This window comes from Bison bison, unplaced genomic scaffold (assembly GCF_000754665.1).
Source record: "Bison bison bison isolate TAMUID 2011002044 unplaced genomic scaffold, Bison_UMD1.0 scf7180017864209, whole genome shotgun sequence".
Lineage (NCBI taxonomy): Eukaryota > Metazoa > Chordata > Mammalia > Artiodactyla > Bovidae > Bison > Bison bison.
The window spans coordinates 1,775,070-1,789,284 of record NW_011494781.1 but is presented as its reverse complement, the minus strand read 5'-3'; the positions used below and the strand labels follow the sequence as shown (position 1 = coordinate 1,789,284).

Sequence of the window (14,215 nt, the reverse complement as noted above, 5' to 3'; positions counted from 1 at the left end):
TTTGGTTATTCATGTCCCTTGAAAAACCATAGCCTTGACTAGATGGACCTTTGTTGGCAAAGTAATATCTCTGCTTTCAAGGGACATGAATAACCAAAAAGTCTTGAAAAAAAAAAAGAACTAAGTTAGAAGACTCACACTTCCTGATTTCAAAACTCACTACAAAGTTACAGTAATCAAAACAATAAGATATTGGTTTAAAGATAGGCATATAGACCAAGGGAATAAAATAAAGAGCCCAGAAAACAAAACGCCCACAACATGTGGGCAAATTTTTTTGACTGGGAAGCCAAGGCCTTTCACTAGAGAAAGGACAGTTTTTTCAACAAATGTCTCTGGGAAAACTGGATATCCACGTGCAAAAAAATAAAGCCGCACCCTTAACTGACGCAACATACAAAAACTAACTGAAAATGGATCTAAGACCAAAGTATAATGAGGTACATCTCATAGCCATTGTGATGGCTATTATTTAAAAAAAAAAAAAACAGAAAATAAGAAATGTTGGCAAAGATGTGTGGAAGCTGGAACTCATACATACAATGGAATATTAGTTAGCTTTAAAAAGGAAGGGAATTAGTACACATGCTACAGTATGAATAAAACTTGAGGGCATTATATTAAGTGAAAGAAACCAAACATAAAAAGACAAATACTATATGAATCCAAGTATATGAGGTACTTGTTGTTTAGTTGCTAAGTCATACCCAACTCTTTTGAGACCCCATGGACTGTCTGTGGGATTTTCCAGACAAGAATACTGGGTTGGGTTGCCATTTCCTTCTCCAGGGGATCTTCCTGACCCAGGAATTAAACCCGAAGTTCCTGCCATGTCTCCTGAATTGCAGATGGGTTCTTTACCACTGAGTCACTGGAGAAGCCCATGAGGTACCTGGAGTAGTCAAAATCATTGACAGAGGAAGTAAACTGGTGAAGGCCAGGGGCTGTGAGATGGGAATGAGTGAGTGAGTGAATGTCGCTCAGTCGTGTCTGACTCTTTGTGACCCCATGGACTATACAGTCCATGGAATTCTCCAGGCCAGAATACTGGAGTGAGTAGCCTTTCCCTTCACCAGGGGATCTTCCAAACCCAGGGATCAAACCCAGGTCTCCTGCATTGCAGGCAGGAGTTATTGCTTAACAAGTATAAAGTTTCAGTGTTGCAAGACAAAAAGATTTCTGGAGGTGGATGGTGGTGATGGTTGCATATCTATATGAACATACTTAATATCACTGTACACTCAAAAATGGTTAAGATGGTAAATTTTATACTATATATATTTTACTACAATAAAAAAAAATGAAGGGAAAAAATAAAAAGAAGGGAAAAAAATGAGCAAAAGATCTGAACAGATATTTCTCCAAAGAAGATACCCAAATGGCCAATAAGCACATGAAAGGGTGCTCAACATCAAGAGTCATCAAGGAAAATGCAAATCAAAACCACAATGGTATGCCACTTTATATCCACTAGTATTCTCAAATTTAAAAGTCAGATAATAACAACTGTTGGTGATGACACAGAGAAATTAGAACCCTTGTACACTGCTTAATGATGCAGCTGCTCTGGAAAATTGTCTGGCATTTCAAGTGACTATTTATAAAGTTACCATTTGACATACTAATTCAACTCCTAGGTATATATCCAAGGTAAATGAAATACATGTCCTTTCAGAAACTTTTATATAATGTTTACAGTGGCATTATTCACAATTGCCAACTGCCCATCAACAGATTAATCATAAATAAAATGTTGTATATCCATAAATTGAGTATTATTCATCCATAAAAAAGAAGTGCTAACACATGTTACAGCATAGATAAGCCTTTAAAACATTATGCTAAGTGAAAAAAATTAGTCACGAAAGTGTACATGTTATATGATTCTGTTCATATGAAAGTCTAGAATGGTATAATCTGCAGAGACAGAAAACTGCTGAGTGGTTCCTAATGCTGGAGAATGGGAGACTAGGAGGGTGATAGCTAAATGGTACAGCATGAAATTACAAAACGGACTGTGATGATGGATGCACATATCTGTGAATATACTAAAAACCACTGAATCGTACACTTTAAATGGGTATTATGTAAATTATATCCCAATAAAGCTGTTTTTAAAGATCTCTATGTCTACCAGTTCATAGAAAATATAGGAGGCAAGAAAAAAGTTAAATAATGCCACAAGGAAACAAGGACCCAAATCATAAGGTACCCAAATCATAATGCAGGATATTTTACAGACAAATGTCTAATTCCTCAAATAAATCAAGGGGGATTTAATTCCTCAAATAAGTCAAGAGAGAGGCAGAAAGAAAGTTGCAACAGAGTGAGAGCCATAGGAGACATAACGAAATGCATTATGCGGATCATCTATCAATTCTGATTCCAACAAACTTCCTATAAAAAGAACATCTTTAAGATAATCAGGAAAATTTCAATATGTTCCATAATTATTTTTGGTTTTGTTGGTATAACGATGGTATGTTATGTTGCAATGTCCTTATTGGTAGAGATTCCTGCAGAAGTTACAGGAGAAATGACAGGAAGCCCAGAATCTGCTATGAATTACTTTGAAAATTTCCTCCTTCCCCTTCCTTTCTTCTCCTTTTCCTTCCTAAAAGAACAATCAGTCCAAAAGCCAAGAAGATAGGTCTCGGTGCTATGAGGGTCATGTAGTCACAATGGCCCCACATGGCATCCTGGAGTGTTAGCAGAGTGGAAATGCCCATGGGATGGCTGGATGGACTGGCACAGGGTTTCAGAGACATCCACGCCAGGGAGAAGGTTGGGCAGTGCAGTATGGTGGTCAGAGCCAAGGACGGGGAGGGTGTGTATGTAGGAGGGTAGAGTGGCACAGACATCGGAGCATGAACAAGGTAAGGAGGGAATCGCATGGAGAAGGGTTGGGCCAGGCAGTCCAAGTCAAGGCTGGGTGAGGAAGGTTTCCACACACAGTAGGGGCAGCAGCCGTGATGGGTGATGTATCACATAAAAAGGAGTTCATCAAATAGGTTAAATTGTTAAGAATAATGGGAGTCAAGTTTCTTGTTGGAGAAGGGAGTTGTAGACAGAGAAAAGGAAAAAAGTAAAAATGAACCCTGTGATTGTAGCTTGAAATTAGAAGAATTTTTGTGAACACCTGGTTTCCAGTTCTCTGGTGGCTCAGATGGCAAAGAATCTGCCTGCAATGCAGGAGACTCGGGTTCAGCCCTGGGGTGGAGAAGATCTCCTGGAGAAGGGATGGCTACCCACTCAAGCGTTCTTGCCTGGAGAATCCCATGGACAGAGGAGCCAGGTGGCTACAGTCCACATGGTCGCAAAGAGTCAGACACAACTGAGCAAGCAAAGCTTCACTTTCACAGATAGATATAGAAATAGACATGGAAATAAATGTGTGTGTGTGTGTGTGTGTGTGTGTGTGTGTGTACAGTGTCTGTCCATTTAGAGCGTCTGGTAGCAGCAACACCCCACCAGCAACGAGCATGTGCAATGCCCAGATCTTGGTCTCTGAAGGAACCAGACCAGAGTTCATTTGGAGAAGTGGGTAACTGTAGGACTTGGCCAGGTGGCCGAGTTTTATCATTTTGCATCAGAAGAAAGAAGATGCTGAAAGATAAAGACATGTCAAAAGGACATAGAAGCCAGCTTGAAGGAGCATCAAAATGAATACAATAACTAAGTATAACCTGTTGGATGGCATCACCAACTCAATGGACATGAGTTTGAGCAAGCTCCAGGAGATGGTGAAGGACAGGGAAGCCTGGTGTGCTGCAGTCCATGGGGTCGCAGAGTCCGACACGACTAAGCGACTGAGCAACAACAACAAATAGCCCACTGAATAAAACAGGAAACTAGAAATCTACAACAGCAAAAATAAGTGATTAGATGGAAAGTTTGATCTATGAAGAGGGAAGTTATGTAGTTTTCAAAGCACCTCCCCCAAATGTTAATTCAAGGGAAAGGAGAGGGTCTGCTATGGGGAAGGATGCCAACACCTCCCCAGTGAAGCCGTCCAGGTGAACACTCACCAGCAGTCAGCATCTCCCCAGCAGGGAGATGTGTTCCTATACACATACAGCGAGCAGTGTTCCTATGATAGTTCAGCCAAGATGTGTAAGCTGACTCCAATAATGAGGAAACATCAGAGGAACCTGAACTGAGAACTGTTGTAGGTTGAAGGAGGCTAAATAGACATCACCACTGAATGCAGCACATGATTCTGAACTGGATCGTTTCAGGACAAAGGACACTCTTGGGATGAGCTGGTGGTGATGCAGCAGGATAAAGGTCTGATTCATTCGGGTGTCTGTACCATGGTTAGGCAGGAGAATTGTTAGCAGGAATTCATACTCCAGTACTCAAGGGGGTGATGGAATATCTGAGCAGTTGACTCTCAAATGATTCCAAAGAAGAAAGTTTTTGTATACTGTGCTTCCAAAAGATACTCCAAAAAAAAAGAATGGGGTGAGATACAGGTGAAATGATATTAGAACAATATTGGTCATTTTTGCAGCCATTAATAAGTACTTGGGAATCCATTAGACCACTTTCTTTGCTCCAGTGCATTAAAGAAAAATGTAAAGCCAGTGCTGACACAAGACAGATGGAGGAAGAAGGGGGAGGAAAGAAAGGACCTGCCCGGTGCCCACTCTGCCTGGGGCAGGGGACGAAGTTGTGAGACACCGGTCCTTACACTGATGGAACTGGAGAGAGCCGTGGTAGATCGCAAGGCACAAAAACAAGCACTAGAAAAACTAAAATACTTGTCAAAAAATTAAAGAGGTAGCAAAAATGAGGTAGACTAAAGAGTGTTCGCAGGGAACATCAAGAAACAATGTCTGGAAATTTTAAATTAATGAATCAAGCACTCTTCAAAGAACTTTAAAGAGAATCCGTTGGCAGAGCCTGTCTCTCTTGGAATCAGAAATAGGGTAGGGAGGAAGGAGGGGGCCTATCAGTTTTCATTAAACCCTTTCTGTCTTTTTGTTCATATCTGGGGACACTATATTGACAGAAAGTTAAAAGACAGATTGTTGAGATGACCTTGTCAGTCAAGCACTTTTCATGCTTCCTTACATTTCTCCACCCCTCTTGGAGCCAGGAGGGGACTAATGAACCATGAGGTACGTGACATGTGTCACTTCCCCAGTGAGGCCACTGATCTTCCTCCATCCCTCTCTTCTCCACGGTGACAAGGCAGACCCAGGAGATGGACGAGCCTGCATCCCTGAGCCACCCAAGCAAGGACCGGAGAGGCTAGGGAGCCACAAACACCAGCTTGGCGTGAGTGGGAACAGAAGCTCTGCTGGATTTAATCATTTTTAACCAGAATTCACCTTTTATTTATTAAGGCAGCACAGTCTAGACTGACTGGTAAAAAGGGAATTTAAAAATAATAACATGGCTTTATTAAGTGGAGGGATTGGGGGAAGGCTTTGTGTTTTCTTAATTACACTAAGAAGAAAGTAACAATCTAATAAATGTGAATGTTGGATGGCTGTTGTGGTTTGGTGATTTTATGAAAGCAAAAGCCCCTATGTGCTCTCAAACCTGTCACAACCTGAGACCACATTAACAAACAACCTGAGGTCACATTAATGAAGCCCACGGAACACCCAGCCATGTGTGACAGCAGCTTGTTCAATGCAAGCACGCTCGCTGCCCACCACACTTTGCTGGCCCTTCAGGGCCAAAGTGATGAATCAGTGATAAATGACTCAGGGAATAATTTTAGACACAGAGCGCTGACTAAATGTTTCTGAAAGATGTTGAAAAGATTAAAAAAAAAATGCACCAGATGCCATCTCTGAGGCTGTTCCTACAGACCAACTCATGGGCCTATTTCCAGCTGGTATTTTCAAGGGTCGATAGCTTCAGCAACTCCCCAGGAGCTCAGAAGCCCAGCCACAGCCATCCCCGTTACCCGTTATCAGTGCCCTCAGGAGCCTTGAACAATCAGTGCACAGTGGGAAGGCACATAGGTTGATATACTCGGGGGTAAATTTAGACGCAGAACTGTTTTGCATCCTTATTTTTCTGAGTAATCTGTTCTGCCAAGTTTTCCCCTTTATAGTCTGGGACCAACCAATTACCATGAAAATCAGATGAATAAATATTGAAGAGAATGTGTTCATCGTCTATTTTCGTGTCCTCACAGCAAGCAAGCAACATTATATTTTTAATTAAGTCTTTGATTTCCATTTTCCCTTTCAACTAAAGCTGTCCTCCATAGGATCAATTAAGCTAGATAATCAGATCCAGTGAAAAGCCCCCCAAAAGAACAGTGATTAGTAGGTGTGATTCACACGTTTTCCCAACCATACTGCAAATTTCTGCTCCAAAATTAAAGTTGTAGAGACAACACAGTGTGGGGTGCTCGGGGCTTGCTCAGACATCTGGTTTAACTTCATCTCCTTCTTACCTTCTACATTATTTCTATACTGGCTTGTGAATGTATAATATATTAGTAGTACATATCTTTTCATAAATCATCCTTTTGTCTATAAGGACTGAGTGACCAAAAAAAAAATACTAATCATCTTTGATCTATAAGAGGGTATAATTTAGCTAAATTTAAAATTTTTTAAAAATACCTAAAATTTTCAACCAAAATATTTATATTCTCAAAGAATTGCTTAGATATTTTCTCTCCTATTTACTTAGAGATAACTACAACAAATTTCATGTGGACGGAAAGAACTCTGGACTGAGTCTATGTAGAAAACTTATTTGTGAACCCAGGCTGTCTTCTTGGGTCCTCAGTTCCAAACCTGCAAAAGTCTGAGGTTGCTTTATGTATTCAGTTAACCATTGCTTATTGAACACCACTTATGTGCCAGGACCTATTCTAGATGGTGGGAAATAACAACACTGAACAAGACTGCTACCCTCATGGGGATTATAGTCTAGTTGTTGTTGTTTAGTCTCTAAGTCGTGTCCAACTATTTCATGACCCTGTGAACTGTAGCCCGCCAGGCTCCTCTGCTCATGGGATTTCCAAGGCAAGAATACTGGAGTAGGTTGCCGTTTCCTTCTCCAGGGGATCTTCCCAACACAGGGACTGAACTGACTGAACTCACGTCTCCTGCATTGGCAGGCAGATTCTTTACTGCTGAGCCACTAGGGAAGCCCTGTTGTCTAGTTGGGGAACCTAAATGATAAATTAGCAAATAAAAGAGTGCTTGTTTGTGATAAGTGCTTAAGGGTAAGAATAAATCAGGGTAAAGAAGTAGCAGTTATACAAAGTATTCTCTATGAGATAAAATGGTGGGGGGAGGAGGTTTCTCTGATTTGGAGTAAACCTAGATCATTGTAGGAGAAGGCAATGGCAACCCACTCCAGTGTTCTTGCCTGAAGAATCCCGGGGACCGGGGAGCCTGGTGGGTTGCCGTCTATGGGGTCGCACAGAGTCGGACACGACTGAAGCAACTTAGCAGCAGCAGCAGCGGTAGATCATTGTAAGAGGTGATTATAACCCCATAATCTTGACATCGCTTGATGAACACACAACCAAAGGAAGCAAAGACGATGAAGACAGATTTCTCTTATGAACAGCACCTGAAAAAATTCTAAAGAAAATATTCAGACTCCAAATCCAAATCCATGATTACTATGTCATAGACCAAGCAGAGTTTATGCCAGGATGAAACATCAGAAAAATCTACCTGTGTAATTCCCCAGACAAATGGACTTTAGGGAAAACAAATCATGGTATTATCTCAAAAGCTGTTGAAGAAACATTTGATAAAGTTCAATACCTATACATGATAAAAGTAATTGGGTAATTAATATATATGTTAATGAGAGCAGAGATTATCCTTCCAACTGGTCATAGACATATACCAGGTGCCAAAATCAATATCTGGATTAGTAGTCCTTCAGTACACATTTGTTGAGTGAAGAATGAATGAATGAATGAAGTCCTTTCGGCTGATTAGAACATCTATAAAAGCTTTCATCATCCTTAAGGGAGAAAGTGAAAGACACTCAGTCTTGTCTGATTCTTTGCGACCCCATGGACTGTAGACCACCAGGCTCCCCTGTCCATGAAATTCTCCAGGCAAGAATACTGGAGTGGGAAGCTGTTCCCTTCTCCAGGGGATCTTCCCATCCCAGGGATTAAACCCGGGTCTTCTGCATTGCAGGCAGATTCTTCACTGTCTGAGCCACCACAAAAGCCCGCAAGAAAATTTAGACGCCATTCCTTTTCAGGTTGGAAACTGCACAAGGGCGTCCCCTCCTGGCCAATGCTCAAAGATGCCCTGGTCAGCTCAGCAGTACCCTGTGAGGTCTGGGATTTGGAGGACAGGAGGGAAAAACTGTCAGTGTTTGCAATAGCATGACCGCTGGTCCGGTAAAACTACAACAGTCAGAAAAATTTCCAGAATCCAGATCACACTACTTTCCTCTCCCTGAAGCAATAACTACTGAAAAGAAGTAATCAAAAATAACATATCACTTAAAACAGGCACTAAAACTAAGCACCCAAGGAAGTAACCTGATAAAGGAAACAGGAGAACTTTCTGGAGAGAATTTTAAAATTCTAACAAAAGATATCTTAACACTAAATAAGTGGGGACATGCCATGTTCATGGAGGTGATGATTTACTATTAAAAAAAATGTCAGCTGTCCTCAAATTAATCTACAAATTCAGCACAAGTCCTCTCAAAATCCCAGCATATATTTTTGGTGACTTGGTAAACTGAATCTAAACTCAGAACAAAGAATAAAGGTCTGAGAATATCTAAGACAACTTATGAAAAGGAGATTCAAGAGGAAGGACTCGCCACCAGATATTAGGATAGTTTAAAGCAGGAATGACTAAAGCGGTATGGAACACGGACAAAGAACAGAGCATCAAACCAACAGAACAGAACTGAGAGTCCAGAAACGGACCCACGACACAGAGAACTTAGTGTGTGTTAGAAGGAGCGTCACCACCACAGAGAAAAGATGAATTCTTCGGTAAATAGTGATGGGAAAATGGACTCAATACGTGGCGATTTTTTAGATGTTGGGTCCTTCTCTTATATCATCTTCTAAAGTAACTTCAGTTGGGCTTGAAAGGTAGATGTGAAAGATAAAACCATGAAGCTAATAGGAGAAAGTACGGAAGGAAGATGCAGTATACCTGTGATTGGTAGGTGAGAAATCTTTTAAAACTAAAAACTATAAACCATAAAGGGGAAAATTAATGGATTTAGCTATATTCTCAGAAAAAAAGACTTTTATTTGATGAAGGTCACAGACAAAATTATCTGAGAGGTGAAGACATGGGAGAGTACAAATGGACATTCTATGACTGGAGAAAACTCAAGAAAGCCCAATAAGAAAATTAAAGGGGAAATATGGGGGAAAGATAGGAATACAAAATTTACGGAGAAACCTGTTAAACTGCAATCAAAGAATTGCATGGCAAACAATAAGACATCTTTTCACTCCCCACCCCGGTCATATTAGCATAATTAGAGAGAGAAGAGGCAGATGAGGGACCTTCATCCTCTGCCACTGTGCATGTCGATAATCCTAGCCATTCTGGAAGTAAATGCAACCCCACAGTGACATTAAATGTATATACATTCTGCGATCAAAAATTCCTATCTTGGGATATGCCCAAGAGAGGCCGTACCAGGTGCAGGGGGAAACAAGCGCAAGGTTTGCAGCACCTTCAGGGTTTTAATCCCTCACAAAAGAGCTCAGGAAGTGATGTGTAGACTGTGTATCCAGTGAGCCCCAGATGGCCCACCCAAGAAGCAGTTCATCACGCAGAGGCACCACTGACAGATCTCAAAAACATGTACCGAAGGGGAAAAGAAAGAAATGATTTGCAGAACAATATCATGTTTGTGAATTTCTAAAACACAGAAGTACAAAATATGTATTTTCCCTGGTATGTATATATGTGAGAAAAAAATCCATACAACTAAGGAAAGTGGATTGCTGCTGCTGCTGCTAAGTCGCTTCAGTCGTGTCTGACTCTGTGCGACCCCATAGACAGCAGCCCACCAGGCTCCCTCGTCCCTGGGATTCTCCAGGCAAGAATACTGGAGTGGGTTGCCATTTCCTTCTCCAATGCATGAAAGTGAAAAGTGAAAGTGAAGTCGCTCAGTCGTGTCCGACTCTTAGTGACCTCATAGACTGCAGCCCACCAGGCTCCTCTGTCCATGGAATTTTCCAGGCAAGAGTACTGGAGTGGGGTGCCATTGCCTTCTCTGAGGAAAGTGGATTGGAAGGCTATAAATTACATTTATGGGGCATGGTTGCCCAGGTGGAAGGGAAAGAGGAGATGCAGAAGTCTAGGGAGCCAAGATAGGCAGGCAGCTAAGTCCAGACACCTGAGGCAAAGCATCATCTCTAACACACACAGTTCAGTTGTGTCCAAATTCAACTGAAGACTGTCTACATCCCTACCTGTCAATCAAAAAATGCAATATCTGTCATAGAGAACAGACTTGTGGTTGCAAAGGGAGGGAGGGGATGGGGGAGGGAAGGACTGGGAGTTTGGGATTAGCAGATGCAAACTATTATACAGAGGTAGGATAACAACAAGGTTCTACTATATACACAGGGAACTATATCCAATGTCCTGTGATAAGCCACAATGCAAAAGAATATATATATATACATGTACATATATATATATGTCTGTAAGTATAACTGAGTCACTTTTCTGTACAGCAAAAATTAACACATTATAAATCAACTATACTTCAACAAAATTTTTAAAAATACAATATCCTTTACTATTGAGATAACTCTACCTGCTGCATTGTTCTCACTGGATAAAAGATTTTAAACAACAATCCTGGAATTTACTCAATGGTTAGGTTAGTGTAACTACATTTATTAAACTTAGTAATTCTTGGACTATGCCAGGGTGAAGTCAAATTTTGTTTACTTACTGGAAGATGGGGTATTCAGTCAACCCTACAGAATTATTCAGACACAGTCATTCTGCTAGGAAGAGCCAAAAAGCCAAACTCACTGTCATGAGCTATTACTTCTCTGGGTGGGAAAGCAAGAGACAATTAATAGGAGGCTTACCTACTGCTCCGTCACATTTTACAACCTGCAAATAAAATCTTGTGGTTCAACTTGTAGAGAAATTTGGGGTGCGTATCAAAAGCCCAGAAACCCTGCACTTGGGAACAAAGATTCACAATGAATGTGTTTGGAAGGGAAACTCTAGCAGTTATTGTATTCACTTTAAAGAACATGAGAATTAAGGCTTTCCACCTGGGTTCTGGTGAATTTCCAAGTCTTATAAGTTGCATGGGGCTCTAACCATAGGCTCCAGTAATCTGACTCTGGCCTGAAAGTAAGTCCTCTGGGCCTGGTCTCCAGGGTCCCAGAGGAGTGACTGTCAGGACTCAGCAGACATATGTGGGTAGAGAAGGGAAAGTGGTCCCAGTGCAGTGACCTAGGGGAGACTGTTGGAGGAAGGGTGGCCAGTGCAGGCCGTACTCCGCCCTGTGCTCACCGTGCCTTCTGGGTCCACGAGCAGCAAGTGTTTGGCCTGGCCGTTGTGCATGCCAGTGAGGACGAAGGATCCCGGGTTGGTGGTACTCTTCCTGACCAAGAAGTCTCCATCTCTCTTTAGCAGCCCCTCTGCCTCCTTCCTGCTCATCTCCCCTTGGTACCAAGGCTCTGCTTTCAGTTCTTCCAGCATCTTGGCATCTGGTGCTCTGGGTGAGACGGGGCTGATGCATTCCATGGAGGCTGCCTTGCTCAACACAGGCCCCAAGGACTGAATCTTGAGAGCATCTTCAAAAGGCTCTGCCAACAACATGTGCCAGCAACACGTCAATTCCAAGGAGAGCAAAAGATAAACAACACAATGTGAGGGTTGGCAATGCAAAGGCAACTTCGACCAGAAAAAAAAAGTAAAGTAGAGAAAACGGACTGGCTGGTAAGATAACAAGATTCACCGTAATGGCATCTGAAAACACAGCCCAAACCTTGGCATGACTCTCTCTGATGAGTCTGCTTTCCCAAGACAGCTGGGCATTGTGTCTTGTGCCAACGATTCAAGCACACCCTTTGTCTCACTGGTATGACTTCGTTTTTGCATGCTGCAAGAGGCCAGGCATACTACATGCCATCTACTTTCTCTGGTACATTGGCTAGCCTCTTCAACAAATGTGCTCTCTTCTGAATAAAAATCTGTCAATACCAAAGAAAATACACAGAGGAAAAGACAAATTGCAAGGTTTTGTGCAAAACCGAAACCCAGCCCAACAAATGTTTCTTTCAAAATAGGTGCATTTTTAAAAGAGAAGAAAACCAACATTTATTAGCAGCCCTTTGTGTGACTTGCCCCAGGCTAGGAGCTCTACCTCCCCTTGACCTTCACTTGCTTCCCTGGGGAAAAAGGCTCTTGTATGAATGTTTGAGATTGAGCTTGACTCCATGCCCTTCAGAACACACTTCTCACTGCGGGGCATTGCTCTAAACAGCAACAAATATCAGCAGTGAGAGAAGTCGACAGGCACATCTAATTAAATCTCAATGTTGGATTTTCAAACAAAGCAATACGTACAACAGCACTCTGAAAAATGCACACAGTGCTACACAAAAGTAAGGTGTTGCAATGTTTATTGAGGGCCACACTGCCAACATGCTACAATGCAAACACCACAAGACCAGGAAGGCTTCTCTCCTGGGCATAGCTGCATCCCCAGAGACCAACACTGCTCCTGGGTCATAGTTTGTACCCTGTAAACATTCAGGGAGTGCTGTAAAATCAGACCCGTTTGTTAAATGTTAGCAGAGAATGGGCAGAAGTGAAGTGAATAAATGAAACCAAAACTAAGACATTTTGACAACTTACTAAATTATTTACAGATTTGGGTGCCCACCCTCCCCAAAAAAAGAAGAGGTTAAAACTATGGGCTGAAATTGTTTGTGTATTTTCTTTTTTCATTCTACTTTTTCCCCTGATTACTGGGAGTAGTTGAAAATTTGTATTCTATTTCTATACCATCACCATCACCACAACATCACCATCATCATCACCATCATCTCAGACCCATGAGCACCAGCATCACTATCACTATTAACATCATCATCACCAACACCACTATCACCATTTCATCATTATCGTCACCTTCATGACCGTCAGTATCATCACCACCACCACCATCAGCACCATTACCAGAACAATCAGCACCATTAGCACTATTGTTATTTAGATATACTGGTTCAAGATACTGCTTCGCTGGTAGCTCAGACGGTAAGCAATCTGCCTGCAAACCAGGACACCTGGATTCGATCCCTGCATCAGGAAGATCCCCTGGAGAAGGGAATGGCAACCCATGCCAGTATTCTTGCCTGGGAAATTCCATGGACAGAGGAGCCTGGCAGGCTACAGTCCATGGGGTCACAAAGAGTTAGACACGACTGAATGACTAACACTTGGACTTGGGGTTCAAGATAAACAGAGCACTAGGTCTACTTCTCTAATACTTTTCAATAGATATTAGCTTCTCCAGGGCTCTATCTACTTTCTCTCTCCCCTTCTCTAGTTTTGGGAGTAGGAGTGGAAATTGAGGGATTTGAAAAGGGTAGCTTGGACTTTCATTTTTCCATCTCAAACCCCAGCCTAATCTAACTCTCCTCAGGCTCTGGGGCCAGAATTCACTGGCAACTTGACTAAGTTAAGCAGTGAAAATGGTCTGCCATAAATTCAACTACTAAAGTGAAGTTGGGAGACATTGTTAAAACTGGAGCAGAGGGTCAAGGAGCTAACAGTTGGTTCTAAATTTTGCAAAGTTGCTTCATATCTCCTAGGCTATTTCCACATATTTTTAAAATGAAGAGATTGGATTGGATGATCTGCAGTTCTTCTGGCTCTGGTGAATTTTTGCCTGTCATCTTGGGAGAAATAGACTATTGTTGTCATGGTGCAGTCACTCAGTCATGTCCAGCTTTTTGTGACCCCATGAATTGCAGCACACCAGGCCTCCCTGTCCATCACCAACTCCCAGAGTTCACTCAGACTCACGTCCATCGAGTCAGTGATGCCATCCAGCCATCTCATCCTCTGTCATCCCCTTTTCCTCTTGCCCCTCAATCCCTCCTGTATCAGAGTCTTTTCCAATGAGTCAACTCTTCACATGAGGTGGTCAAAGTATGGGAGTTTCAGCTTTAGCATCATTCCTTCCAAAAAAATCCCAGAGCTGATCTCCTTCAGAATGGACTGGTTGGATCTCCTTG

General features: G+C 42.0%; 1 protein-coding gene across 1 annotated transcript in view; it reads right to left on the bottom strand.

Annotated features, from left to right (window-relative positions):
• SHC3 (SHC (Src homology 2 domain containing) transforming protein 3) overlaps positions 1-14,215 on the bottom strand; it is a 183,825-nt gene that overhangs the window by 9,172 nt on the left and 160,438 nt on the right. The window contains exon 11 of the mRNA XM_010844831.1: positions 11,481-11,776. Coding sequence (XP_010843133.1) covers positions 11,481-11,776 — 296 coding nt within the window. The remainder of the gene's footprint in view (positions 1-11,480; positions 11,777-14,215) is intronic.